The sequence below is a fragment of the Sinocyclocheilus anshuiensis genome, unplaced genomic scaffold, assembly GCF_001515605.1.
Source record: "Sinocyclocheilus anshuiensis isolate Anshui unplaced genomic scaffold, SAMN03320099.WGS_v1.1 scaffold1063, whole genome shotgun sequence".
Taxonomy (NCBI): Eukaryota; Metazoa; Chordata; class Actinopteri; order Cypriniformes; family Cyprinidae; genus Sinocyclocheilus; species Sinocyclocheilus anshuiensis.
In genome coordinates this window covers 49,436-77,412 of record NW_015547679.1, presented here as the reverse complement: position 1 = coordinate 77,412, position 27,977 = coordinate 49,436, and the positions used below count along the sequence as shown (strand labels likewise).

At 35.8% G+C, this 27,977-nt stretch overlaps 2 protein-coding genes across 2 annotated transcripts in view; both read left to right on the top strand.

Annotated features, from left to right (window-relative positions):
* Positions 1–468: 468 nt before the first annotated feature.
* On the top strand, positions 469–6,748 carry LOC107703082 (5-hydroxytryptamine receptor 2A-like). Its single transcript, XM_016505601.1, has 4 exons — positions 469–766; positions 1,003–1,203; positions 3,149–3,732; positions 6,659–6,748. The coding sequence occupies exons 1-4, from the start codon at positions 469–471 to the stop codon at positions 6,746–6,748; spliced, it is 1,173 nt and encodes a 390-aa protein (XP_016361087.1).
* LOC107703087 (wiskott-Aldrich syndrome protein family member 3-like) overlaps positions 6,503–27,977 on the top strand; it is a 23,941-nt gene continuing 2,466 nt past the window's right edge. Inside the window, exons 1-8 of the mRNA XM_016505606.1 lie at positions 6,503–6,679; positions 12,033–12,191; positions 14,089–14,223; positions 16,723–16,876; positions 18,883–19,000; positions 21,194–21,369; positions 23,148–23,402; positions 27,749–27,976. Coding sequence (XP_016361092.1) covers positions 12,059–12,191; positions 14,089–14,223; positions 16,723–16,876; positions 18,883–19,000; positions 21,194–21,369; positions 23,148–23,402; positions 27,749–27,976 — 1,199 coding nt within the window. The 5' untranslated portion in view covers positions 6,503–6,679; positions 12,033–12,058. The remainder of the gene's footprint in view (positions 6,680–12,032; positions 12,192–14,088; positions 14,224–16,722; positions 16,877–18,882; positions 19,001–21,193; positions 21,370–23,147; positions 23,403–27,748; position 27,977) is intronic.

Genomic DNA, 27,977 nt, shown 5'->3' with positions numbered 1-27,977 from the left:
TTCTATCTGTCTGTCTGTCTGTCATTCTATCTGTCTGTCTGTCTGTCTGTCTGTCATCGAGATCTGTCTGTCTGTCTGTCGTTCTGTCTGTCATTCTGTCTGTCTGTCGTTCTATCTGTCTGTCTGTCTGTCGGTCTGTCTGTCATTCTGTCTGTCTGTCGTTCTATCTGTCTGTCTGTCGTTCTATCGGTCTGTCTGTCTGTCTGTCTGTCTGTCATTCTATCTATCTGTCTGTCTGTCTGTCTGTCGTTCTATCTGTCTGTCTGTCTGTCTGTTGTTCTATCTATCTATCGTTCTATCTATCTGTCTGTCTAACCGGTATTTTCCATCTCTTTTAGGTGTAGGACGAACAACCACAAGAGTAAGCAGTTCTAACAAAGACGGCCTGAAGTCAGTTGACACCTGAGACTGATCGCACAGAATCAACACTGACAGTTGCTGAGAGACTTCAATTTTACTTTTACCACAATGGCCTTGTTGAGTGTTACTCTTCCCTGGAATGTCTCTTTGGACCTCAACCACAGCTATTTCAAATCCAACCTCCCAGAATTAGAGGACACACAACCTACGGTGAAGAACTGGCCAGCCCTGTTCATTCTGGCGTTCATATTTTTTACTGTTGCAGGGAATATACTGGTGATTATGGCCGTGTCCATCGAGAGAAAACTGCACAATGCCACCAACTACTTTCTATGCTCACTGGCCGTGGCAGACATGCTGGTGGGATTCCTAGTAATGCCAGCCTCTCTAATTAGTATTCTTTACAGTAAGTACTATCCAAAAAAAAAAAAAAGAACAACTTAAGGCTACCTAGGCTCATTGGAAATACATGCCTCGGTCTCCATTTATGCAAAACTCAAAAAAACGTCCAATATGCTAGTAATATGCATGCAAATAAGCAACTAGTTGATAGTGAGTTTTGGTCCCTATAGTGTTACCATGGTTTATTAAAAGGACTAGACTGAACTCTACTCATATCAGTGCCTGTGTCTCTGTTTCCAGATCACACCTGGCCTCTCCCTGAACTGCTGTGTCCCTTGTGGATCTTCCTTGACGTGCTCTTCTCCACAGCCTCCATCATGCACCTGTGCGCCATCTCTCTGGACCGCTATATCGGCATCCGTAATCCAATCAAATACAGCCGCAGCAACTCACTTCACAAGACCATGATCAAAATAATCAGTGTCTGGACCATTTCTGTAGGTGAGAATGAAGCATCCAGTTCAGAAATACAAAAGATAATGTTGTGGTTAATGATGATATACAGTACTGAAGTCAACACATTTCAGTGCACAGGCCTTCATCAGGCTTAAAAGAAAACAAGAATAAAGCCTTATTACCTTAAATAATTTCTGTCACTTCTAGTGGCACTATTGAACGGAATGGCAAAAATAATGATTGTTTGAATGAATGAACCCACATTTAATTTGTGATTGCCTGGATTTAAAAATATACTGTATATATAATAATAAAAATAATAATGTGCCAAAGAGCCACAGTTTTCACTGTTCAGGAAGTCAACCTACCAAAAAGTATTTTAACATTGAAAAATTCCAGTCTTCACTTTAATCATTTATTTACATCATAATTATTCATTTACTCACCTTCCACTTGTTCCACACTTTTGTGTGTGTGTGTGTGTGTGTGTGTGTGTGTGTTGGACACCAAATTAAATAAATAAATAATTAAATAACTGAGTAACGAAACATTTGACAGTAGCCATTGACATCCAAGGTTTGGCAAAAAAAAAAACATGGAAGTCAATGGCTACCGTTAAATGTTTGGTTACCAACATTCTTCAAAAATGTCTTCAGCAGAAGAAAGAAACTCGTACAGGTTTGGAACAAGTGGAGGGCGAGAGCCTTTACAGCTGCCAAAAATAAAACTTTTTGGTCTTTTGTTATTAAAAAATAAATAAGCTCAGCTCAGGTTACAGAAAGTAGAGTAACTAATTAAAGCAGTTAGTTATTTTTATGGAGTAATGCAATTACTTTCAAAAGTAACTTTCCCCAACACTGATTGTGACCCTACAGGACTTGGTGTTAACGATCGCTCGCACCTTGCCACAGGCTCACATCCGCCCATAGGTGAACACATCAGCATCTTCTGAATCTGAAGCACATCGCTAGTTTAGGTTGCAGGATGTTGCAGCTGCTCCTCTGCTCGTTCAGTATGATGACTCAATGTGAGCAGTCAGGCAAGCAGTCTGACCCTGTTTCTGTGTGCTTCCCGGGGCGTCATGGACTTTGCTTGACGTCTTTACCTAGAGAGTACACAGCACTAACAGGAACTGACAGGAGAAGCGATTACTGCTGCATCAGGCTTGTTTACGCCTCTGTCACAGTCAGCATTCCAACCAGATTTTCCGTATGGATTTAGCATTTCTGATGCATAAAGCTTAATATTTCTGCACAGCTCTTCTTATGGTTTTGTGCTTAACACCTACCAAGCCTATGAGCATCTTTGTTTATAAATATTTTGTGGTTAAATAAGAGCTAGCTCTAAGAGTTAGAGCTTTTGCAAAATTGCGCCATGTTGGTGACATGTGACCATCTGTGTCACTTTTCGCTAAGGCTAATTTTGAAGCAGCTTGCAGCCATGAATGTACCTAATCCAGAAGAAGCATCTCCCGCTCTTGGTCAAGAGTTTTCATTATCTTAGTATGTGTTATAATGAGTAGCGATACAATGCTAGAATTTGTTGTTCTTAATGTTCAAGCTGTATGTATTGTATATGGCTCTACTACTGATCTCTGGACCAATACATCATATTAAAAATAAAGGTTTGAACATATGTGCCTGGATTGCACAGTGAAACAAACTGCATGCTTTTTCTAAAAACATATAAATAAATAAAAAGTTTTTTTTTTTTTTTTTTTAAAGTAGCAGTTTTATAATGGGACTCACATGGTTATATGTCATAAATCAATAACAGGCCATTAATCATTATATTGTATCTGTCTTTTGACAGCTTTTACTTTTTTTAGTGGGGCAAACTGGAATGAAATGGCTTTGTGTGACTGTTCACACCAGTAAACATGTTCACATGAAATCACGACAGTCTCCACTTTTATTTAATTGGTGGGATGCGATGGAATAAACATGCTTTCTGAACTGATTCGTCATTCTTCTTGCTTTTTTCCTTCCAGTGTTGTCGCTGCCCATTCCAGTAATGGGTTTCCAGGACAAGAAGAAGGTGTTTGTAAATAGCACTTGCACCCTGAATGAGCCTCGTTTCGTCCTTGTTGGCTCATCCGTGGCCTTCTTCGTTCCTCTGGTCATCATGGTGGTCTGCTATTACCTCACTCTCCGTGATCTCCAGAGGCACAGCACTTCTTTCCCGCAAGAGAGCAGGAGCCACTCCAAACATTCTGCTGAGATAAGTGACACAAGTCTGCTGAACAGTAAGTCCTCCTCCAACAAGTCTGCACAAGGTCCACGAGGCCAAGGCAGACGAGGCATGATTCAAGCTTTGAACAATGAGCGACGAGCCTCCAAAGTCTTGGGGATTGTCTTCTTTCTCTTCCTGGTCATGTGGTGTCCGTTCTTCATCACCAATGTGCTGATCGCCATCTGTCAGGACAGCTGCAGCGAGCATCTCTATAACCTCATTCACTTTTTTGTCTGGGTGGGATATATCTCATCTGGAGTGAATCCTCTGATCTACACCCTTTTCAACGAGACGTATCGACAAGCCTTTGCTCGCTATCTACGATGTAAATATCATGAAGACGTGCCACAGAAGAAGGCCCAGGACATCCGATAATATTGACACAGTTACAGCATAATGGTTAAAACTGATCATTAATTCACTCTAAAAAATGCTGGGTTGTTTCAACCCAACTTTGGGTCAGATATGTACTAACCCAACCGTTGGTTTAAATTTTTACATTAAATTTTTAACCTAAAAGTTGGGCTAGTCCATATTTGACCCAATGTTGGGTTGAAACAACCCAGTATTTTTTAGAGTGTTGACTGGTCGATTAATTCATTAAGCATGCATCTACATATTTCCAATATGAGGCTGCCAGACTTCCCATCCCTTTAATGACTACCCAAATTTGACATGACAGATTGTTTGTGAGTTAAAAAAAAAAATGTATTGTGCTTGTGTAACAGGATACAACAAAAGTTTCCACAGAAGCACTACCTTATTTCGCAACGCGGAAGTAAGCTGTTTCTGTGAATGTGCGAAACTTCCGGTTCATTAGCCGCAGAGCTGGGTAGTAACTGATTATATGTAATCTGGATTACATAATAAGATTCCAAAAATCAAGTACTCATAATTAGAGTAAATTACATTTTGTAATGCTCATAATCAGATTACAGTTACCTTTTTATGGATTACATGATTACATATTCACACAATGGCAGTAAATCATTCATAATGTATTGTTTATTTCTAGTTCTTCTTTTTTCTCTTTTGAATTTTCCTTAGCTCTGATTATATTCACAAATGTCGTGTAAATAAATTTGTAAAAAAAATGTATTTCAATCATTTAAAAACACATTCGCATGTTTACAGTTCAATGTCGCTCACATTGACATCCAGGTAAACAAATTAAAGATTTCTATTTTTAGTGTTCACGTGTTTAAATCATTTATTTGACATTTTTATGATTTAATTAATTATTAGCTTTTTATCAACCCACAAACCGACTGCAGTTCTTACATTAAGCCCAGTTTGGGAAACCCTGGTGTAATGTAATTTTAAGGCATTTTATGATGTTGATATAAAAAATGGAGTATATTTTCTTTCTCTTTGCTTTTTTATATCAATATGGTATGTTTAATAGTCAGTTTAAAACAAGTTTGATAAAAAAAAGTAATCTAAAGGGGGGGGGGGGGGGGGCAATCCAAAAATAATCTAAAAAGTAGTCAGAATCTATTACCTAAAATGAGTATCTATCTAGTTCTAGATCTGCCCAGCTCTAATTAGCCGCTATTAATAACTAGAAAAATAAAGTGCAGTCCACAGTAAAACTATTTGCTGTACAAACCAGTGTGTTTATGACTACAATTATATGACAATAAATACAAGTTTGCAATATGAAGCAGCATAACGGACTGTTTTGGACAGCTAAAGCGGATGAGACGGGAAGCCTTGCTCACTGAAGTTAAAAGTGCGGGTGCCTGCAATTGAGGAACACCTGTAAACTGTGAAGATTACCAGTGTAGCTTCTGCTGTTCTCGAGATTTGTCTCTAAAAACAACAATCCGGTTTCTTTTCTCTCCAATGGAAAACGTGATGCAAGAGCATTTTGATACACTCTCTACAATGCTTTTGCAACTGCACCTCCAGGACATCTGTCAGATGGTTTTTACTGCAAGGACAAAGCAAACACTAACTATATCTCCTAATGATATAGAGCATTGAGAGCAGACCAAGCACATTCCTTGCACTGTTTTCTTTCCTTTATCACACAGCATGTTTTAACTGCACAGATAATCCTGTAGACTCAGTTGATTTCAAGCCTGTTTGTGTTACGCTTCAGTAAAAGACTGTGCGTTAAAGTGAATTAATAATGAGAGAGTGGCATTTGATTTCTGAACCAATGATTAATGGGGTTGCTACAACAATGAATTAAAACAAATATTACTACATTTTACAGACACTCAACCTCCTAAAGCACAAACACATGCGTGATATTTTTCAGATTTGTCTGTGATTGTTGAGTCCTTCAACATACAAAAATCACTTTGGACAGCAAAAAAATGCTTTTTGAACTTAAATGTAGTTACCAGTTATTGCATGGGCCTCTCTCAATTCACAGGGTGAGTAAAATTGATAACTCTTCGTATGATTATTGTGATCACATCAGCAATTTTGTTTAAGGTTGCCTAGAAACAAGGGGTGTCTCAACTTACCCACAGGCTCAAATCACCCCGCTCTCCCAGACATACGCAGACTGCTTACATATGCATACATAGATCTACCAAAGCTTTCCCACAGTGGCCACTAGAGGACCCGCTTTGTCCCAACCAAGCCATATAAACAGTTGAATAGACTTTGTTGAATTATGTAAGTAGCGTAAAAAAGGACAAAACGCTAGAGATTCACTTCAAGTGTGTATTTTTGCATATTTCATCCATCATATCTCAGTGTTCCCATCTTCATATTGAGGGCCCTCAAGATCTTTTTTCAAAGAGCGATAACGTAGTTTCACATCCTCCAGCTGGGAAATGGCTAAGATGTATGCTTTCCTGGTTTTCTACAGCACAGTGAAGGAAAACAATGAGAGGGAAGGAGGGAGAGTTACAAACAAATAGAAAAGAGAGCGACAGTGTGGCTATTCACTACCCGTTTGGATGGCCTATCTGTTCTTTGCATTTCCCATGATTCTACAGCTTGGTTTTTATCACACCATCACAAAAGAAATAGCAATATAGCACATAAACACACACACACACACACACCCACACACACACACACACGCAGAGTTGTGGTTTGTGGGTGACGCGCACACATGCGCAATGCATCGCCGCTGCAGCGCACAGCGACTAGCGACGCTTCCCAGGCAACGCGCGCGTTCATTTTCATCACCACCTCCGCCGTTCATCGCACCACAACACATCGACGTGATGGCACCGCGTATTAACGGCACGTAACGCCGAATAGTTCGCCGAAAAACGACGCGTCCGCGCGAAAGAACACCGAGAGGAGACAACTACAGTTATTAGTAAGTAAATGGCAATTACGCACAGGGTTGCCTTGCCTTCAGGGTTTTCACGTACTTGTTTCGTGCTAATGCCGAAATGACTAGAAGGAAGGATGCAAAGATGTAACGGTGCTGGCTCTAATATCTAACACAGGCTTTAAAATAAGCTAATAGATCAATAATTCATCACGTTCATATTAATGACTGCCACCGTTTCGTTCGTTTTCCCGTGTGGCCGAAAGATACACCTGTTATCATATCACATGCCAGCACAGTGGTTTGGATGGATGACGTCATGCGACACAGCGTTATGGACGAGTGACGTCATGGTAATCAACAGCCACAGACGGACTGAGTTCTCATTTGTTCTTACTTTTGTCTAGGATGCTTCTGCTGAAATCAGAATTTAAAATAGTCACAAAATGATAATAGTCGATGGCGTACAGAAAGAGTATGCAGCTATGAAATAAATAGAGTTCAGGTTTTGGTCTTGGGAGAATTTGATGGGGAAATGCTTGAGTGCACGGTGTAATCTTTGCCTTTGAGTATCTGGGCAAATCTGAGCATGGTTTGAGACATTAGTGGGTGGGTTTCAGACGTGTTATTGCTGTCAAGGATTTTTGATTAAATGAAAATGTGCTCAATTAAATTGATGGTGCAGCAGTCATGTCTTGTAAACTTTTATGACTGATACTTCCTGATTCCTCATAATTAAGTGCACCCATAGTCTGCTGTCAAGAGCTACATGATCTTGGTGTCAACTTAATTATTATCAAATGTTAGCATCTAAAAAACATTGGTGGCTAGTTCACCGAAAGCATGCACAAGCCTGAAACCAATAGTCAGTGCACTTATTTAAACCCCTTTGTGAACACCAGTTTGCAGTTAAGAGGTATTCCGCTTATTTTATTGATTAACAAACTCCAGCCTTCTGCTAATAAGCAAAGATTGGCAAGAAAAAAGAACATTTGGCAATGAGGTATAATCTGGTTTTGTCGCTTAATATGACGTTTCCTTCTTTCCAGAATATTCCACGTTCTACAGAGCTTGAAACCTGGGTGCCCCATTCCCACAGACAAGCCTGGGAATGCAGGGTTTGATTCACATTCCAGGCTGTAGCGCTGGGAACAGATTACGTAAATGTGTTTTTGGTGAAGGAGTCTAACATGTCTTGGCACCAGGATAGTTGAGGCGTTGCCATGGTTTCCTCTCGTGAATCAGTTCCTGCCTCTGACAATAGACAGACTGTGTGTTTCAGAAAGTGAGAGATAATTCATCTGTGCAGAGAAATAACATTGTTTATTGAGACCCGGTCTGTGGCAAGTAGCAAATGTTGTTTTGTTTTCACATACTAGAAGGCAGATATAATATATGCAACATTTGTATATTTCTTTACAAAACGCTCTGCTCTGTTCTTTTGTGTTCTCTGTTCTGTTCTTTTCTTATATTTGTGTTTGTAAGTTATTCACCGATTAACTCATAGTTTATTATATTTATTATATTCTATTGTATTATTTATTCAATTTTTCTGGTTGTTTCTGTTTGTTGTTGCACTGTGGAACGAGAAACCTCATTCTTGTAAATGGAAGTATTATGACATACAATACAATGCATTATTCTGAAATGAGAAAACATTATCCTGAAGTTTGTGATATACATATCTTGAGATCTGGTATCTGTCAGGCTTTGGAATTCTCTTTGTATGTAGCAAAGTTCGATAAAACATAGATGGCTCAATTAATTAAGTAATTAAATAGTCAAAGGGGTAATTAAACGTGTAACAAATCATGTAAAAATGTGTTGTCTTTTATTGGAAAATGTAACAACATTTTTATCAAACTTTCATTATTGCCTCGATCTTTTAAACAACTGAGAAGTTAAGAGAAGTAAAAATCATCAATTTATGCAAGTGAGGAACATATTTATATTCACGTGCGTTGAAGCAATGAAGTTGTCAAAGTAGTCATCCGATAGTGTGGAAATCTGTTTCTCGTAAATACTACCGTGTATTGTGCATGTTATTTTTTTGACAGACATCGATGTTGTGATGTTCAAGTAATGTGGATTTGGAAACAGATGGATTGTAAGGTAATAATTATTTATTTATTTGCCAGCACATAGTCAGTGAAGTGATGGATGTGTGTTATGTTGATGTTTTTAGTTCTAATATTCCAAGTTTTTGACGGACGTGATAACATGCATGAGGGATGAACTGTTTGATTCTTGGGTGTTCAAAATGAGTTTGTGATGTTCAAAATCCCTTTTGCGTAGCTCATTATCCTTATTTACTGAATAAAGTTTATTTTGTGGCTTAAAAAAATTACATTACTTAGAGACTGACATGTTTGGCTTGTCAAAAATGTTACGTTCTGTAACATTTACTGTCGCAAACTCATTAACTTTTGTAAATCAAGTTCCATTTTACTAGGAAAGGAGCGGTTTTTGAGGCGCAAAGTTGTTTTTATTGTCTCTTATAACACAAATCTTTTATTTAAACACATGAAAATGCAGATCCTGCTGTATAGCGAAAAATCATCTTCGCCCGTTATTACCAGATTTAGACTCAGATATAAACAGAGGAAATATGCTGTAGGTAGTTCCAATGAAGCAATGGGTAGAGTAGATCACATCATTAGGTCTTGGAATAAATTGCTGAGAATTATTTGAGCGTTTGAGTACTTTGAAACACTTTTAAATCTCTGACATTTCGTTACGGATTTTGGCATGATGGTGAATCGCAGCATTGTGAGACATTGTTGAGCTCTCACCTGAAACGTGAGGATTGTGTTCCAATACCAAAAGCAAATGCTTCTTTACAAATTACTCTTTAGCATGTTGTAGGATATTTTCATGTCATAATACTTCAGTTTACAAGAATGAGGTTTCTTTTATTTTTAAATCTGTATTAATCATAAAGTAAAGAGGGGCGAGCACTCTGTTAGCATATTAGCGGAAGCAAACATGCATATCTTCAGGTTGGTTGCTAGGCTACTCACACAGCTAAAGTAATATGCGTTTGTTTCATTCGAATGAACTTACCGCGTCATGTGCACCACAGGATGAGGTTCCCCCTTGAGGATGTTTATGTGCGTTCACCGTGCTGAATCTGGAGTTCACTGCCTCAGGGAGCAACGCAGCCTATATTTAAAAAATGCATTGTCTTTATATTGAAAATGGCAAAACAGAAATAAGATGAGTCTAAAAATGGATGTGTTTAGAGTAGCATTACAGAGAGATTGTCTGAGACAAACAGACCTCCTCACATGAGAGTGACTCTAGAAGCTCTAGTACTCAGCGGAGCATGAGAAAGGGCCTTGCTTGGTTGTCATGGAAATGGTCGTGGGCTTGGAGGCAAATAGTCTGAGTAAACCCGTAAAACACAAAATGACTTGCTAATATACAGCGGTGCTTGAAAGTTTGCGAACCCTGTAGAATTTTCTAGATTTCTGCATAAATATGACCCAAAACATAAGTGGCAAAAGTATGTGAATCTTTGCTTTCAGTTTCTGGTGTTACCCCCTTTTGCAGCAATAACTGCAAGTAATGTTGCTTGTGACTGCTGATCAGTCCTGCACAACGGCTTGGAGGAAGTTTAGCCCATTTCTCAGTACAGAGCCGCTTCAGCTCTGTGATGTTGGTGGGTTTCCTCCTCTGAACTTGCTTCAGGTCCTTCCTAGGGCTGGACAATATGGCCAAAATATATATCACGATATATTTCTTAATTTCGGTCGATACGATATAAGGTACTTTGACACAAAGCAGCACTCCACTCACAAACGCTACTTTAATCAGATAAAATTAAAACGCCATCGAAACTTTTCTGAAGACAGTTGATTCCCTTCAAAAATAAATTCATATAAAACACAATTTTGAAACATACAGTTTATTCAACAAAGTCAAACTGTCAATGCCTTTTGGAAAATCTATTTGTGGCGGTCAGTGTTGATATTGTGGCGGGCCGCCACAAATAAATCAATGTATGGGAAACACTGGTAATGAAATATCGGAAATGTGTTTTAAAATCATATCACCATTATGTCCAGCCCTAGTCCTTCCACAACATTTCAGTTGGATTAAGGTCCGGACTTTGACTTGGCCATCTTTAACCATTCTTTGTGCTTGGGGTCGTTGTCTTGCTGCATGACCCACTTTCTCTTGAGATTCAATTCTCAGACAGATGTCCTGACATTTTCCTTCAGAATTTGTTGGTATATTTCAGAATTCATTGTTCCATTTGATTGGGTTCTCTTTATCTACTTTCAGGACTTGTGCGAAAATCTGATTATGTTTTGGGCCATATTTATGCAGAAATATTCTAAAGGGTTCACAAACTTTCAAGCAGCACTATATATATATACAATTATTTTATAGCAGGCTACATTTTTAAAATACAAAGCTAATATTTATTTATTTATTTATTTATTTGAAGTTTCATCATTAAAAAAAAGTGAAACACTGAACCCATGTAGTGAGGGTAGGCTTTAATACATTGATTATGAAATGTAAAAATCAATTATAATGACTAATTACCCAATGTTTTAGATTAAATGCAGTCTCACAACAGTCGTGGAGAGTGTGAGACTGAGCAAAAAAGCACTCGCTTGAAATGAAATGTAGTTAAATGAAGTTTACAGAGATTGACTTTCTGTGTCATTTTTAATTGCATTCATCCAAGTGAGCATGTGACTTAATTGTTTTTCATTTCTTTCCCAATTACAATCAGCTCGATTATGAATTTTATGCAATATTTGGTAAATATGCAAGGAAAATTTTCTCTCCATTACAAATATACCTTCAAGCATATTTTGGAAAATGATAATGAATCGTGCCAAAAATAACAGACTCAATTACACGTTTCATGCATAAATATTAAGCATATATTAACAGACCTAGCACTACTCCACTGATAAAAGAGGCATTTGTTTGTTCAGTTATAAATCATAACGTAACACAAGAGCTAATATAGTGCTAAAAGACATCAGTGTTCATGCACACCCTGTTTTGACCTGGAAAACCCTGTTTAGGGTTTCTTGTGACAAATGTAGGCAACACTTTATAGCAAATCATATTTATTCATATTTTATGTGGAGATTAGCTACAATGACTTTCCCCCACAGAACACAGAGCTTCTTATCGAAATATCAAACCTGTTGATGGAAAAACAAAAATGCACGGTGATAACGGTTTCATCAGTTGGTGTATAACAAAAATATTTATACTGTTGGCATAAAATATGTTAAAAAAATTAACTGTTTTAGTCAAATGAGCCATTTAAAAAGCTGTATTTGTTGATTTAAAAAATGCATTGTTTAAATTTGTTGTGTTTGCTGTGTCACATTAATGTTGTGTAAAAGGCCCTTCTGTGCTCTCACAGGTCGGTGTGTGTAGTTGAGCACAGCCATGCCTCTTGTAAAGAGGGCCATCGAGCCCAAGCATCTGTGCCGGGGCGCCCTGCCCAACGGGGTCACCAACGAGCTGGAATGTGTCACAAACAGCACACTGGCGGCCATCATCAAACAGCTGGGAGGACTCAGTAGGTTCAGTTTTTCACTCTAGAATTGCTGATGCGCAATCATTTTCCACCCTGGTTTAATTCAGTCCTTGCTTGGTCGTTTCATTCATTACCCTGGGTTTGATATGAACCCGTTAGACTTCTGCAGCATGGGTTCTGAGCACAGTCAGCTGTGTTTCAGTTTTGAGCATGATTATTTTCTAGTACAGTATTTTTCTACATGGTTTTTTTCACCAGCAAAATGCATTAGACAAAGAGACAAAAGACAAACAGCTTTAGATGACAAATTGCTGGAGATGTTCTTGATTTGTAAGTCTCTTGAGATAAAAATGTCTGCTAAATAAATAAATGTAAATAAATGTAGCCAACTCATTATAACTCAAATAATTATGGCTGTTGTTTTAACGTGTTAATTTAATTAATTAGTGACAAACATTTTGCAGGGGAACAACAGGGGACAATTGTTAACTTTATCAAGACAATTTCATTAAGCTACTGCAACTTAATTAAAAAAAATAAATCCTTTGATTTATGAATCAATTAAGAAATTTGAGTTTAAATTACACACAATATTAAGCAACGATCAACATTATTGTCACCGTAACTCATCAAAATAATGTTTGCAACTTAAAAGCTTTTACATTTTTTTTTTTTTAATAGCCCACCCCAACATACTGATAATTTTGATAAAAATATTGACATCTTTTCAATATAGGAAGTTTTTGTTGATATGTGAGGAATCGTATATTAAGATGCAAAGTTTCAAAAGAATGTGAAATTAAACTTTTGTTGTAGATTTTAAAGTGAGTGCTTTATTTTTTGCAGTTTGTAAAAACCTTGTAAAAAAGGTGATTCCTAGCATCTCGGCATTAATTCTTTTTTGGATACTCAGCAAATTAATTTCAAGTATTGAGTTTTTTATCTTTTTTGGAAGAATTTTCAATAGGAAGTACACTGTAAAACATTTTAAAAAGAAAACACTGTTTTAGTTTTTCTACACTTTTTTAAGGACCAATTCTCATTATTAACTAGTTGCTTATTAGCATGCATATTACTAGCAAATGGGCTGTTTATTTGTACTTATAAAGCACATATTAATGTCTTATTCTGTATGAGCATATTTTAGATCCCTTAATCCACACCATACCTAAACTTAACAACCACCTTACTAACTATTAATAACCAGAAAATTAGCAGTTTATTGAGGGAAAACTCATTAGTTAATACTGAATGTGTTCCCATTAATTCAATGTGTTATTTGCAGTTTCGTTGTAATTATTTATTTATATATATATATATATATATATATATATAATTATATATGTGACCCTGGAGCACAAAACCAGTCTAAGTCGCTGGGGTATATTTGTAGCAATAGACAAAAAACATAGTATGTGTCAAAATTATAGATTTTTCTTTTATGCCAAAAATCATTAGGATATTAAGTAAAGATCATGTTCCATGAAGATATTTTGTAAATTTCCTACCGTAAATATATTAAAACTTAATTTTTGATTAGTAATATGCACTGCTAAGGACTTCATTTGGACAACATTAAAGGCGATTTTCTCAATATTTAGATTTTTTTGCACCCTCAGATTCTCAGTATCTCGGCCAAATATCGTCCTATCCTAACAAACCATACATCAATGGAAAGCTTATGTATTCAGCTTTCAGGTGATGTATAAATCTCAATTTCGACAAATTGACCCTTATGACTGGTTTTGTGGTCTAGGGTCACATATATGAAATTTACTAGCAATTTCTCACTTTCTAAAACATTTATTCAGTGTACATTAAAACAAGAAAGAATCTGCCTATTTCATGGCATATCTAATTAAAAATGACGTTGCACACGACGGCTATTTGAAAAATGATCAGTTTTGTCTTATCGTAGATGATGTGTTTATTGATTCAGGTCAACATGCGGAGGACGTCTTCGGGGAGCTGTTTAACGAGGCCAACAGCTTCTACATGCGCATGAACAGTTTACAAGAGCGTGTCGACCTGCTGGCGGTGAAGGTCACACAACTGGACTCCACAGTGGAGGAGGGTGCGTAAGAATGAGTGTGCATTAGCAAATGACCTGATCTTTTGTGACACAGCCTGGAAATACACCAGAATGCAAGCACAGGGCTGCTGAGAGGATTGGCGCTGGTACTCAGACTCAGTATAATGCAAGTCTAGGGCCCTATGAAATCCGTTGTATTTTTTCCCAAATTTAGTTTTTTTTCTCCATTTTAATATTTCTCGACTTTAATGGTTAAATTAAATTTTAGAGATCAAAAAGCATGTCTAATAAATTGAAATTATGAAACTAATACAATTTAACAACAGTAAAATGTAACAAAAAGTAAAATTTTTAGGGCCCTATGAAATAAGTTGTATTTTTTCTCAAATGACATTTTATATTTACAAAATTCTTTGTTTTCCGTTTAAATTTTGGATTCCATTTTATTGGTTTAATTAAATTGTAATAATTAAAATGCATGTCTAATTAATTGGATTCATAAAAACAAACTTATTCATTCATTCATTCATTTAATAATAGGGCTCTATGATTCTGTGTTGTGTATTTCAATTTTTCTGATAAACAAATGAATGCATAAATGAAATTAACATTTTAAAAAAACTTAAATTTTTGGCAAATAAAGTGCTACACAACAGAGGTTTACTGTTAAAATTAAAACATGCAGGAAAATTTTTTTATTATTCCTTACAAAAATAATAATAACTGTATACATTACATTAAGGTGCACATTCTGTTGTACAATAGTTATATATTTCTGTCACAATTTAAGTTTCAAGTTAAACAGAACTTTTATTTTGCCATGAATACCTTTAAGTTTCTGTGTGTATATAATATGACGATAGTTTTTCTCATGTGAAACGGTAAAATGCTCATGAAGTTATTTTCAGAGCAGTCTGAATAATAACTAGAGCTGAGCAGATGAGGCACAGATGAGGCAGCTGCAGTAATTAGCAGTGTAGACGCAGTGCTGCGTGTCCCACTGATGTCTAGACACTAGCTGAGTTATTTAAGAGCACAGTGGAATAGTGGCAGTTGACAAGGGAACATAATTAATAGAGCGGTGCCTTCAAGTCCTTATGGGAAGTTCCTACGTAAATGCTGTGTGATGTAATGTGCGTCCATAATGTGCTTCATTGTCTGACTCTTTTCATTAACAGTGCATAAAATGCATGCAAACTTACTGCGCAGTTAACATTTACAATTGCAGAGTAATTACAATCAGAACCATGAGTCTCTAACTGATATGAACAGAAAGAGAAAGTTTCCCACAGGTTGTTACACTGACAAAAAAAATATTTAAAAAATGCTTAAAAATGCTTTCATTTGTTACAGCCAAATGTTTGAGTTTTTCTCAAAAAACAAAAAAAATCAAATCTTATATTTTGATTGAATATTAATTAAAAACATTCTTTTCACAAAGACAAAAAACATAAATGTAAAAAATAAAAGTAAACAAAATAAAGACTAATATATATGTATATATATATATATATATATTTTTTTTTTTTAGATATAAGCCATAATATTACTTAATTTGAAGGTCAATGTGATATTTTATGTAAACAAAAGCTAAAATAGCTACAATTTGAAAGTAGAATTTGAATTTGAATCTTCATTGAATTTGAAGAGTTTTTACTTAAAATAAAACTAAAATCATTTTTTTGTCATTATTTAGTTTACTTACTATAAATAAAGACAAGAATATTCTCTTTGAAAGACCTTATTGTGAAGTTGTTGTTTTTTTTTAATATGCATCATCTTTTTTGTTAAGGACTAAAGAAAAAGGAACACCAGAAAGATGAATAAAAACCCCACAATAATTTTTGCAGTCTGTAAAGCTAGCACTTTGGTGTCAAGCGGAAATACTATTTAAGCATACTGTTTAAACCAATGCAGGTGTTTCTCTGCAAGTGTTATTTGCTTTTAGACAAACTGAACGAAACAGGTTTAAACCAGAAACCTTGCTTCTGAGATTTAGGACCAGATTCACTAAATAAAGTAAATTAGCACGAAAGCACAGTCCCTTAAAATCGCAGATGTGAGTGTAAAGTTCTGCGGGTGATTTACTAACAAGGCGCAAATTAAAGAACAGACAGAGCCATTATATTTCCGTAATGACCAACATAATCTACACAGAGCAGCGCAAATTAGCGCGGTGTCTCAAATCAGGTGTACTAACAACACTGATGTAAAATGGGTTAAGATGAGCTTTTTTGAGCATTAAATAATGGCGCAATTACCAGTAAACAGACTACTGCTAATCTTAGCACGATTCATTTAAATACTCTCCTCACATTCATTCTGTGTCTAAAAGGGACACTCCTACAAATGCATATGCAATAAGGTCAGCCGCAAAAATAACTGTTCACACCTTTACATCACTAATGCTTCACTGCATGTAGTAATTTTTAACACCGAAAGAGGGTTTGCGGTGACGCAATCTGTAAATCTGGCACATAATGTCTCAGGTTTGTGATAGTGTTTGACAGTGTTTTCCGGGTCTGTCTGCTCGCTCTGCAGTGTCCTTACAGGACATCAACATGCGGAAAGCGTTCAAGAGCTCCACTATTCAGGACCAGCAGGTGGTGTCCAGAAACTCCATCCCCAACCCTGTCATGGAGATGTACCAGCGCTGTGACAAACCACCTCCTCTCAACATCCTCACGCCATACAGGTCTGTATATGCTTCAGCAAGAAAATTCATCTGACCTGTTTATTAACTCTTTTAGTTATGTATGACTGACAAATATGCATCGTATTAAAGGGATAGTTCACCCAGAAATGACAATTTGCTGTTAATTTACTCACCCTCAGGTCATCCAAGATGTAGAGGACTTTTTTTCTTGAGTCGAACAGCAAAGAAGATTTTGAGCTGAAACCGTGATCCTTGGTGATTCATAAAATGCAAGGCATATCAAGGAACACAAAATGAACACCTGTGGCTCCTTACAATATATATTGAGGTCTTATGAAGTGAAACGATCGGTCTGTGCAAGAAACTGAACATTATTAACAACATTATTACCTATGATCCAGAGCCTCAGACAAGCGGTCCGGTTTGCGAAAGAATCGTTCTTTTGAACCGGTTCTTTTTAGTGAACTAGATGAACCAGTTCACCGAATCGGACTGAAGCGTCTGAAACAGTTCGTGGCTCGAGTTACTCAATCAAAACTCACTTTCAGATGCCTGACAGTCACTGTGACTGGAAATGAGCCGATATACCTGCGTATCTGATCCTGTGATGAATGAATCATTCAGCATGATTATGTAAACTAGTGAATCAGTTATTTGAACCAGAAATGACTGTCCAAAATAACCAGGTAATAACGTTGTAAATAACGTTCAGTTTCTTGCACAGACTGATCGTTTCACTCCATAAGACCTCAATATATCGTCAGGAGCCACAGGTATTCATTTGATGTTCCCTGATATGCTTTTTTTATTCTTAAAAACCACGGTTTCAGCTCAAAATTTTCTTTACTGTTCTACTGAAGAAAAAGTCGCCTACATCTTTGACGGCCTGAGTGTGTGCAAATTAACAGCAAAATTCAATTTCTGGGTGAACTATCCCAAGTTTATTAGTTTGTTAAAACTGTGAAATTTTGCACTTCAAATACATACATCTTAAATTTAGACCCTAATATTCTTTTGAGAATGTTACATTTCATTTAACCTTAATTAGAAGAAATGACATGCAAGGTCATTACAAATTCAGAACACAAAAAGATTAACTGTGTTACAGTTACAGGTATGGTTGAAAAAGATGTTATCAGATTACTAAAACATTTTCTAAAAATCTAGCGTAGCGTTAGTTCTGGCAGGTCACCTTAGTCAAGCTCGCATCAGCTGACTCTCAGCTGATCCCCATCAACCTATAGGAATACGACACCTATCTAAGCATTCATATATAAGGTCCCTCAGACAAATGTGTACATAACATTATTTAACTTTAACGATATCTGCAATACATTTATGTTGGTTCTGTTCTATTTACCCTGGGGGGGTTATTGCTGCTCTCCCTGCTCTCATCCATATAGGCTGCATGGAGGCGCAGGGAGTTCTTGCCCAGAACGGAACCATACCGCCAATCCAAACTGTATGCTAATTGTCAATCATCTTTGACGATAGTGGTCCTGACAGAAATAGGAGTTACTGTCAGGATTACAGTATTTTTCCATGTAGATGGAAGAAATACAGTAGCTACTTTCACTATGCCCCTCCTCAACCACCACTCTCACAGAAAAAAAAAACATGATTAAATTAAGTTTCTCCCATCTCATGCACAAATTACAGCTCTGGTCTTGAATAAAACGTGCCCAAACAATTAACACAGTTACTAACCAAACTCATTACGATGGCTACTACTAATCTAAATGCTTCCTTTGCATCATTATTTTTCCATTTGAACATAAAATTGACATTTTATCTGTGGCATTTTGGTGTACAGAAAACATTTAGGTTAAGGTTCACTTTTTAGTTGTCATTATTATCATATCCAAGAAATGTCTCTTAAAATAGGCTTAATTTTCTTTATGCAAAATTATAATAATAAATAATACTAATTTTTTTGAATAAAGTATTTTTATTTTAACTTGGGATGAAATGTAAGCAATATGAAATATTAATAATATTAAGCAAAACTACTTCATTTCTAAGTATAGTGTTGTGTTGTCTTACAGGGATGACAAAAAAGACGGGCTCAAATTCTATACCGATCCATCCTACTTTTTTATCCTTTGGAAGGAAAAGATGCTGCAAGCCACAGAAAACAAGAGGAAGGAGAAACGACGGCAGAAGGTGTGTATGTGTGTGTATGGTCAGAAACATGCATTATGTAAGTACACAAATGCAGTCCCGACTGCTTATCAGATACATTTCAAGTGCATTCTTGCGTTACTGTGACCGTAATAAAACACAGACACATTATCAAAGACAAGAGCTGTCCTCTAACATGAAGGTTTAAATACACAAAAGCGGATAAAAAGACTGGCAGAAAAGAGGAAACAGGAAACAAGAATGACAAGGTAGAAAACAGAACTTCAAACTAAAAGTGCAAACAACAAAAGACGATAAAATACATTACAGTATCTTTCTCCACTGATGGCCATTCAAACGTAGGCATATATGTGACCCTGGAGCACAAAACCAGTCATAAGGGTCAATTTTTCGAAATTGAGATTTATACATCATCTGAAAGCTGAATAAATAAGCTTTCCATTGATGTATGGTTTGTTAGGATAGAACAATGTTTGGCCGAGATACAACTATTTGAAAATCTGGAATCTGAGGGTACAAAAAAAATCAAAATATTGAGAAAATCGCCTTTAAAGTTCTTAGCAATGCATATTACTAATCAAAAATGAAGTTTTGATATATTTACAGTAGGAAATTTACAAAATATCTTCATGGAACATGATCTTTACTTAATATCCTAATGATTTTTGGCATAAAAGAAAAATCAATCATTTTGACCCATACAATGTATTGTTTGCTATCGCTACAGATATACCCCAGCGACTTAAGACTGCTTTTGTGCTCCAGGGTCACATATTTGACTAAGTATAGTTCAAATCTATTAACATATTTAATGACATACTGCTCAAGACTTACTGATATAAAAATTCTAATTAAACTTAGCACAATCAAATATGCTTCAGTATATCTTTAGTTGAACTTCAGCACTACTTCCTCACAATTAAAGTGCATTAAGCACAAAATGTGTTATTTCAATTTAGCAGACTTTAGGTATACCAGTTTATTATACAAAAATACAATTGCAGGGTATTTTTATTAAGTACATAAATATGTAAATGTATTTGTAGTATACTTAGCATGAACGTATTTCAAATACATTTTAGTATATTTATTTTTCATGAGGGTAAACATGCAGTTGAGAGTTACAAAGTCTAAAAAAAAAATTGCGTGGTATAAAGTCATAATTCTGAGAAATAAAGTATGATATACATGAAGTTGCAGTTCTGAGAAATAAAAAAATAAAGTTTAGATCTCGCAATTTTTTTAAAAATAAAGTCAGACTAACTAACTAACTAAAGACTAACTAACTCGGTTTATTTTATTTTTTTTTCGCGATTCTGCCTTAATTTCTCACGATTCTGACAATTTTCTTGCGATTTTGAGTTTAAATCTCGCAATTCTGATTTTTCTCAGAATTGGACTTTATAACTCAGTTATATATATATATATTATATATAGCTATATATATATAGTTCTGACTTTTCTTCTCACAAGTTTATATCGCACAATTCTGACTTTTTTCTGATTTTTTCCTCACAATTCTGTCTTTATTTCTCAGAATTGCGAGTTTGAATCCTGCAGTTCTGACTTTTTTGATGCAATTGTGAGTTTATATCTGAGATATAATATATATATATATATATATCAGAATTGCGAGATAAAAAGTTGCCATTACCTTTTTTATGTTTTTATTCAGTGGTGGAAATGGGCTTCCATGATATATCAATCATATTACACTAGATGTTGTGCCATCGACCAATCAGTTTTGGAGGGCTACTAAAAGTATGAAATGGATTTATTATTTTTCTCACTGTGTGCTGCATTTAACATCGCAGCTCAAAATATTCCATAGTGAAGGCATTGGGAACATTGCATGTTCTGGTAAAACATGATAAATTAGTGAAATTAAAAATTGGCTGCTAAAACAAAATTCCTGATGAGAGATAATGTAGAGAGAATTGATTCAAAATACAACAGAACTGTTGACATTAGCGAGTGTGTAATTCTATACTGAATGATACCGAAAACATGATTGATTTTTGATGATCTGTTGTGAGATAAGTACTAAGCGTTTTGAAAATGTACAATCTGCTTGTGAAAATTTGCTCCAAAAAGAATTTAAAAAAAATTTGTAACCATCAGGTCAGTGTTCATTTACAGACTTTTCCTGTTCTTTCTGCGTAGTTAAATATTATTACTCAAACTTATAGAAACATTTCCTTTTTTCTGCCTTAGCAAGAGCAAAAACACACGGAGGATCCCACTCGCGAGGTAAAGAAAGTGCGTAAAGCTCGTAACCGGCGTCAGGAGTGGAACATGATGGCCTACGATAAGGAATTCCGTCCGGACACGCGACTAACATCGTCTCCTTACCATAACATGTCCTCTGAGGGATCTCTGTCTCCAGATAGGTGAGTCATGTGATCTCTATACTGTTTAGTCAAACCTCTTAAAGTAAATGAGCTGTGCTTTGACACCTCTCATACTTACTGTGCTACGAAGCTATTTATTTGCTTGTCACTTGTTTTATTTTACTCTGCATTGGTTGATGCAGTGCTTCATTATTAACATGTCTGTATAGTGTTGTTTCAATAAAGCGATTTAAAGTGTTGATTGTCTGTAAGTGGTAAATTCAAATATACTATAATGTAATTTCCATTGAAATTTGTATGTCAAGTATTTAAATATATTTTTACAGTTCTTACACATTTGTCATGATGAAGTTGCAATTTACTACATTTAAAATATACTCTATTAACTCCAATATAATATCAAATAATGCACTACAGTTAAAATTAATATCAAGTACTTTACATGTGCTTTAGTACACTGAAAAAAAAATAGTAACCCCAAAATGGTAACATCTAAATGAACTAGTTTTATTCAAGCCAAATTTATTATTCAGCATCACTGAGTCAACCTAAATATATTATACCAACAATATTCATTTTTATAGGTTAAATCAGGTAGAAATAATTTTTTACAGTAACAACTGGTAAACTTTTTATTTAACTTTTTATTTTAAGTGTTTCAAGAAACATAGTCATGAAAGTGTACTTTCTTTAGCTGCAAGTGCAGATTTTTAAAAATATACTAAGATTTAAGTGAGCACAATTAACTCTTTTCACAATTATCACTTCATTTTCACACAGGAATTAAAATTGCCATCTGTTTGTCCGTAATTAAGTAAGCTTAAATAAGCGGTTATAGTGAATCCTAACTCAAATTCAACAGAAATTGCCATAGAACGGCTCGTTTTGTAAGTTCATGGGTACATACAGTAGTAAAAAAAATAAAGAAAAAAAGATATACTGTCTATGATTCATAGCCTGTAGTTATATTTAACACACCCTTAAAAATAACCAACAATCAGCTTTAAATCCTTATATTGAAACAACACTATAAATAGAGATGCCTTAATTAAAATTAATTGTGTCATTAAAGTGAGATGAAAAACATCATGTAACTAGTGAACAAGTTGGAGAGAGCTTGAGAGAGATTGAAGATGAACACGCATATTCATTTGTTAAGTATTGTAAAACACTGTTTTAAATTACTTACCTTAAAACCTATTAGGCAATGGTTTTAGTAATGCAGAATTTTTAACTAGTAAAAAGCATTATATTTTGTTTTTGTTGTTTTGTGAACATGAGCTTTTTGTCATCATGAACTATTATTATTTTACCTGGCAAGGTTCAGTAAAACAGATAAGCAGGTTTAATGAAATTATGTTCATTACTCATTTTAAATGGAAAGACTGGAGAAGCGTGGCGCCAGACACAAGTCCAACTCATCAAAATACATACAATTCTGGCGGTGCGTAGATCCATAAATAGCTCAAAGATCAAAAACAGAGGCTTGGAAACACGGCACTGATGAAGGGTTGATCCCGAAAACGTTTTGCGCACTCATTTGTGGCCTCTGGATAATAAATTCATATGAGCTTTGTTGGCCTCATGTGCGGATCTACATTACTCATTTTAATGCATGACTACAAAATGTACATGAATGCATAAAGTGGATGAAAATGACCCATACTATATGGTTTTCTTCTAAAAGAAAAAACAAAGTACATTTATGTTCAGTTCAAGTAAATAATTTAAGAATTTGATCATACGCAAATGTATAACTCATTACAACTATATTGTGCATGCTGTGTGTCTGTACATTGTTCTTTGCTTTAACCCAGATCTGGCATGTCAGATGAACACTCGTACCCAGAGAGTCCCAGCCACCCACTGGAAGCAGCTGGGGCTGGAGCTGATGGGAAAGACGCTGGCCCCACACAGACTCAGTCCCTGGACCGAGCATACCGGCCCCCAGCCTCCTCCACCGCCGCTGCAGCCCGACAGCACTCTCTAGGACGCGTTCAGACCCACCACGGACCCCCACCGGCAGACTCGTCCCTCAACGGCCTCTGGCCAACAGCTGCCAAAGATTACAGGCATGTCACTTACCTCTCTAAAGTTTAAGTATATGTATACTGTATGTATATATATTGTATATATACAATTATATATAGGAATAGTTCACCCAAAAATTTAAATTTGCTAAAAATGTCTTCACCCTGCAGGCCATCCAAGACATAGATGAGTTTGTTTCTTCATCAGATTTGGAGAAATGTAGCATTGCATCACTTGCTCAGCAATGGATGCTCTGCAGTGAATGGGTGCCGTCAGAATGAGAGTCCAAACAGCTGATAAAAACATCACAATAATCCACACGTAATCCACACCACTCCAGTCCATCAGTTAACATCTTGTGAAGTGAAAAACTGCGTGTTTGTAAGAAACAAATCCCTCATTTAGACATTTTAACTTTAAAGCATTGCTTCAGTATAAAATTCAAGTCGATAATATTGCTTTCTCCAGTGAAAAAGTCTGAATCAGGAGTGAAATATGCACAGATCAATCACCGTTTACAACAGTTCAAAACAACTATGTTGGTAGATTTTGATGTGAGAGGACAACAAGGGATGGTTTTTTTTCACTGGTGGAAATGTTATGGATTATGGACTCATATTTTAGCTAGAAGCAACAGTTTGAAGTTAAAAACATCTTAATGATGGATTTGTTTCTTACAAACACAGTTTTACGCTTCACAAGACATTAACTGATGGACTGGAGTGGTGTGGATTGCTTGTGGATTATTGTGATGTTTTTATCATCTGTTTGGACTCTCATTCTGACGGCACCCATTCACTGCAGAGCATCCATTGCTGAGACACTGATGGAATGCTACATTTCTCTAAATCTGTTCTCATGAAGAAACAAACTCATCTACATCTTGGATGGCCTGAGAGTGTGTACATTTTCAGCAATTTTTTATTTTTGGGTGAACTATTCCTTTCAGTAGTGTATCTCAAGTAACATTGTGAAGTCCCTCAGTTTATTAACCCAAACCTTACAAGGGGATTAGGGATGTAGAAAATGGTCATGCAGAATATGTGCTTTATAAGTACTAATAAACAGCCAAAATGTTAATAATAGGCATGCTAATAAGCAACTAGTTAGTTAGTGAGAATTGGTCCCTATACTAAAGTGTTACCGTATTTTTATTATAGAAATACATTATATTGAAAAAGAGGGGAAAAGTTGCAAAAAACAACCTTTTGAATGCAGATGTGTGAGATAGCAATAAAATAAATAACATTGCTTCATGTTATAATAGTGCTTTATAATATATATATATATATGTGATATAATATTGTGTGAAATCTGTCATGTCTATTAGAGCCTGTTGTTATGTTCAGAGCAACTTAAATACCTCAGTTACCTCAGTTTTTGGAATCTTTTGGAAGTTGAGGTTATCTGTTTATTTATCTCTAAATTAACCAGGTATGTTGCATAATCTGCTTTTTGAAAACTGCCTTCTTTTCTGTCTTAATACTGTCAAATAAGTAGTGTAAACCTTAATCAGGGTAGTGCCATATAGTGTTGTAGTCAAGACCACCTAAACCGAGACCAAAGTGTGTTGAGACCAAGAGTCAAGAGACCAAGACCAAACCAGCACTCCTGAAATTTATCTGAAAAATCCACATTTACTGTCTGAAAAATATCTGAAATGTAATCAATAATTACAATTAGAATAATAAGACATGATATAAAGCGGTTACCAATCAAATTAAATTTAACAAAATTCATCTTTGCACTGCAGAGGTGGCACAGAAACTGCATCTGAATTGGTACTATTACAGCTGTATAAATATTATTGAGATTAATGTTTTAAAAAGAAAGTTTTGAATATAGAAATATGATGGAAAAATAAAAATAAATATGAATATAAACTAAATCCGCCAGTAGGCTAGGTGGTGGCAAATCACTTAATGAGTGAGTCACTGAATCATTTATTCAAGCATATCCTTCAAAGCAGCTGATTCATTCAGTAACGAATCACCTGTTGCTCGGAAACACACAACAGTTCTGCTATGGATTTATCTGGAACTATTTTTGTTGCCGAAATAGTAAAACATAAACAAACAAAAAAATTACAATTGTTTCTAAAATGTAATTTACTTAATATTAACTTCTTGTTTATTGAACGTTTGCACAAAATCAATATCATATTTTGCAGTCGTGCTCATATTTGTGAAAACAGCTCTCTTGCTCTTGTGATATTGCTTAATTTTATGTTATAATATGAAAAAGATTTCATACAAGTACTTTTTTGAAATTTTTTGGAGCATTTTTATTCATTTTGCTGAAATTTTTAACACAATTCCCCATTAAATTCTGACCGGGCACAGCGGTATCAAAAGACATAAAATTAGAAGTTATTGATTGCATTTGAAGCAGGACGTTTTACATCATCATATTAATGATGTTAACAAATAAATCTGACAATGCACCGGCAATTTAGTGATAACCTCACAGTTGTGGTCTTGACCGGTCTTGAAATAAAATCCTGAGTCCTTTTAGTCTGAGACTGAGATACAAATGCGTTCGAGACCGAGACCTTCAAAAAAAAAAGGTCTTAAGACCGGTCTCGAGTACTACAGCACTTGTGCCTTATTTATTTTTTGACAAGAATAAAGCAATTTAGGTCGCTAGTGTGTTCAGTGGATTGTACTGTTGTTTAACAATATGCCAGTTGTTCAGCTGACGAAACATCCTTACAGAATACTTTCACTTGAGAAAACTGTCTGCATTGGCTGAAGCTCCAACCTCAGCTTTAGTTCTTTAGTTCTTTGCTCTCAGTTCTGCCTGAAAATCCCTTTCTAATATCAATGCCCCAAATCAAGCATTCAAACAGTTTAAATCCACAACTCAATAAAACACTCTGTTTGTAATCCAATCCCAGAGGAAAGAGAAATAAAAAATGAGAATCTTTAACATCTCAGATGTTTCTCCCAGACAGAAATGAGGTTACATGAACATCAATCGGAGACTTTTGCCGAAGTCTCCTAGCTTCTCAGATTTGTCTCCTGAGAGAAAAATCCTCACATTTGTCTCCTCCTAAGTTTTAGAATAGATCTCAGCTAATTACAAACAAATTATGAGCTCAAATATGAGCTCTAATGTTTCTTAATGCTACCATATAATAGGTAGGCCTATAAACTAGATGAGTAAAGTTTGTTAACAAACTTTGAAGTTGGCTTGAGAAAGCCTAGCCTGAAAGTTTGAAGCAGTTGTAAAAACTTGAAGTTGAAAAGTTTAGATAGATAATTAGATAGATGTTGCTAGCATGTGGCTAGAATGATTTAACACATTGCTAGCATGATTTAGCATGTTTATAGCATGTTGTTGGCATGATTAGCATTTTGTTAACATGTTGCTAGCATGTTGTTATGATTAGCATGTTGTTGACATGAGTAACGTTGTTAACATGTTTATAGCATTATTTGCATGTTGCTAGATGATTAGCATGTTGTTAACATGTTGTTAGCCTGTTCATAGCATGATTAGTATGTTGTTTACATGATTCGCATGTTGCTAACATGTTTTTAGCTTGATTAGCATGTTGCTAAGATTTTTCTAACACAATTAGCATGTTGATTAACATGATTACCATGTTTTTAGCATGATTATCAAGTTGTAAACATGTTGCTCACATGTTTCTATCATGATTAACATGTTGTTAGCATGTTGTTAAGATGATTAGCATGTTGCTAACATGATTATCATGTTGCGAACATATTTTTGTCATGATTAGCATGTTACTAACACGTTTTTAGCATGATTAGCATGTTGTTAACATGATTAGCGTGCTAATATCATGTTTCTAACGTGATTAGCATGTTGCTAACATGTAGTTAGCATGATTACCATGTTGCTATCAAGTTGCAGAACATTGGTAGCATAATTTAGCATTCCAGTCATTAAGCTTTGCTGGTGCTAGACACAAAGTCTTATTGTACAAAAGTTTTGACCACCTGAAGATTTGATCGTCCATTTAACGAAAGTCATAAGTCGGATGAGTTAGAAAAGATATCAGCATGAGTCAGAACAGTCTGAAGGTCTGACCCGAGTTTGGTGGTTGTAGCTTGAAAACTCTAGGAGATATATTTTAAAATTTAGACTCATCAGAAGAAGAAGTTTAAATAGTAGATCAGTAAGTTGGCTTTCTCAAGCTAACTTAATAATACAATTATTCAAAAAAACGTGCCAATATGCAAAGAAAGTGTACAAAAATGTAATTAATTGCCATTTTGTTCTTAATGGAAGAAATTGCTGCATAAAGATTGATCTTTATTTGTGTGAACTTTTCTTTTGAACAATGATGGGATGTGACGAATACATTTTCAGTGCAAAATAGTTCCTTAAACATTTCTCCTTTGTAATCACTTCTTAGCGGCCATCAAATCCTGGAGCATTTCGTCCCGCCTGCCCCTCCTCCACCTCCTCCCCTCATTCCTTCCTCCCAGACCGCCTTTGACAGCACGTCTGGACCTCAGTCACTGGCTCCGGGGACAGTGGTCTCCCTCTCACGGCCCTACAGCCCGTCTCCTCCTGCAGCTCCTCTCTCAGCCTACACCGCTTCGCCTTCACATGCTGTAATGGGTGGCTCACCAGTGGCCCCG

Bases quoted from the DNA above. Each gene is read 5' to 3' on its own strand.
- LOC107703082 (XM_016505601.1), top strand. From the start codon at position 469: ATGGCCTTGTTGAGTGTTACTCTTCCCTGGAATGTCTCTTTGGACCTC. The intron at 1,204-3,148 runs GTGAGAATGAAG...TTTTCCTTCCAG, and splicing joins TGTCTGGACCATTTCTGTAG to TGTTGTCGCTGCCCATTCCA. The intron at 3,733-6,658 runs GTGCCACAGAAG...AAGAACACCGAG, and splicing joins GATGTAAATATCATGAAGAC to AGGAGACAACTACAGTTATT.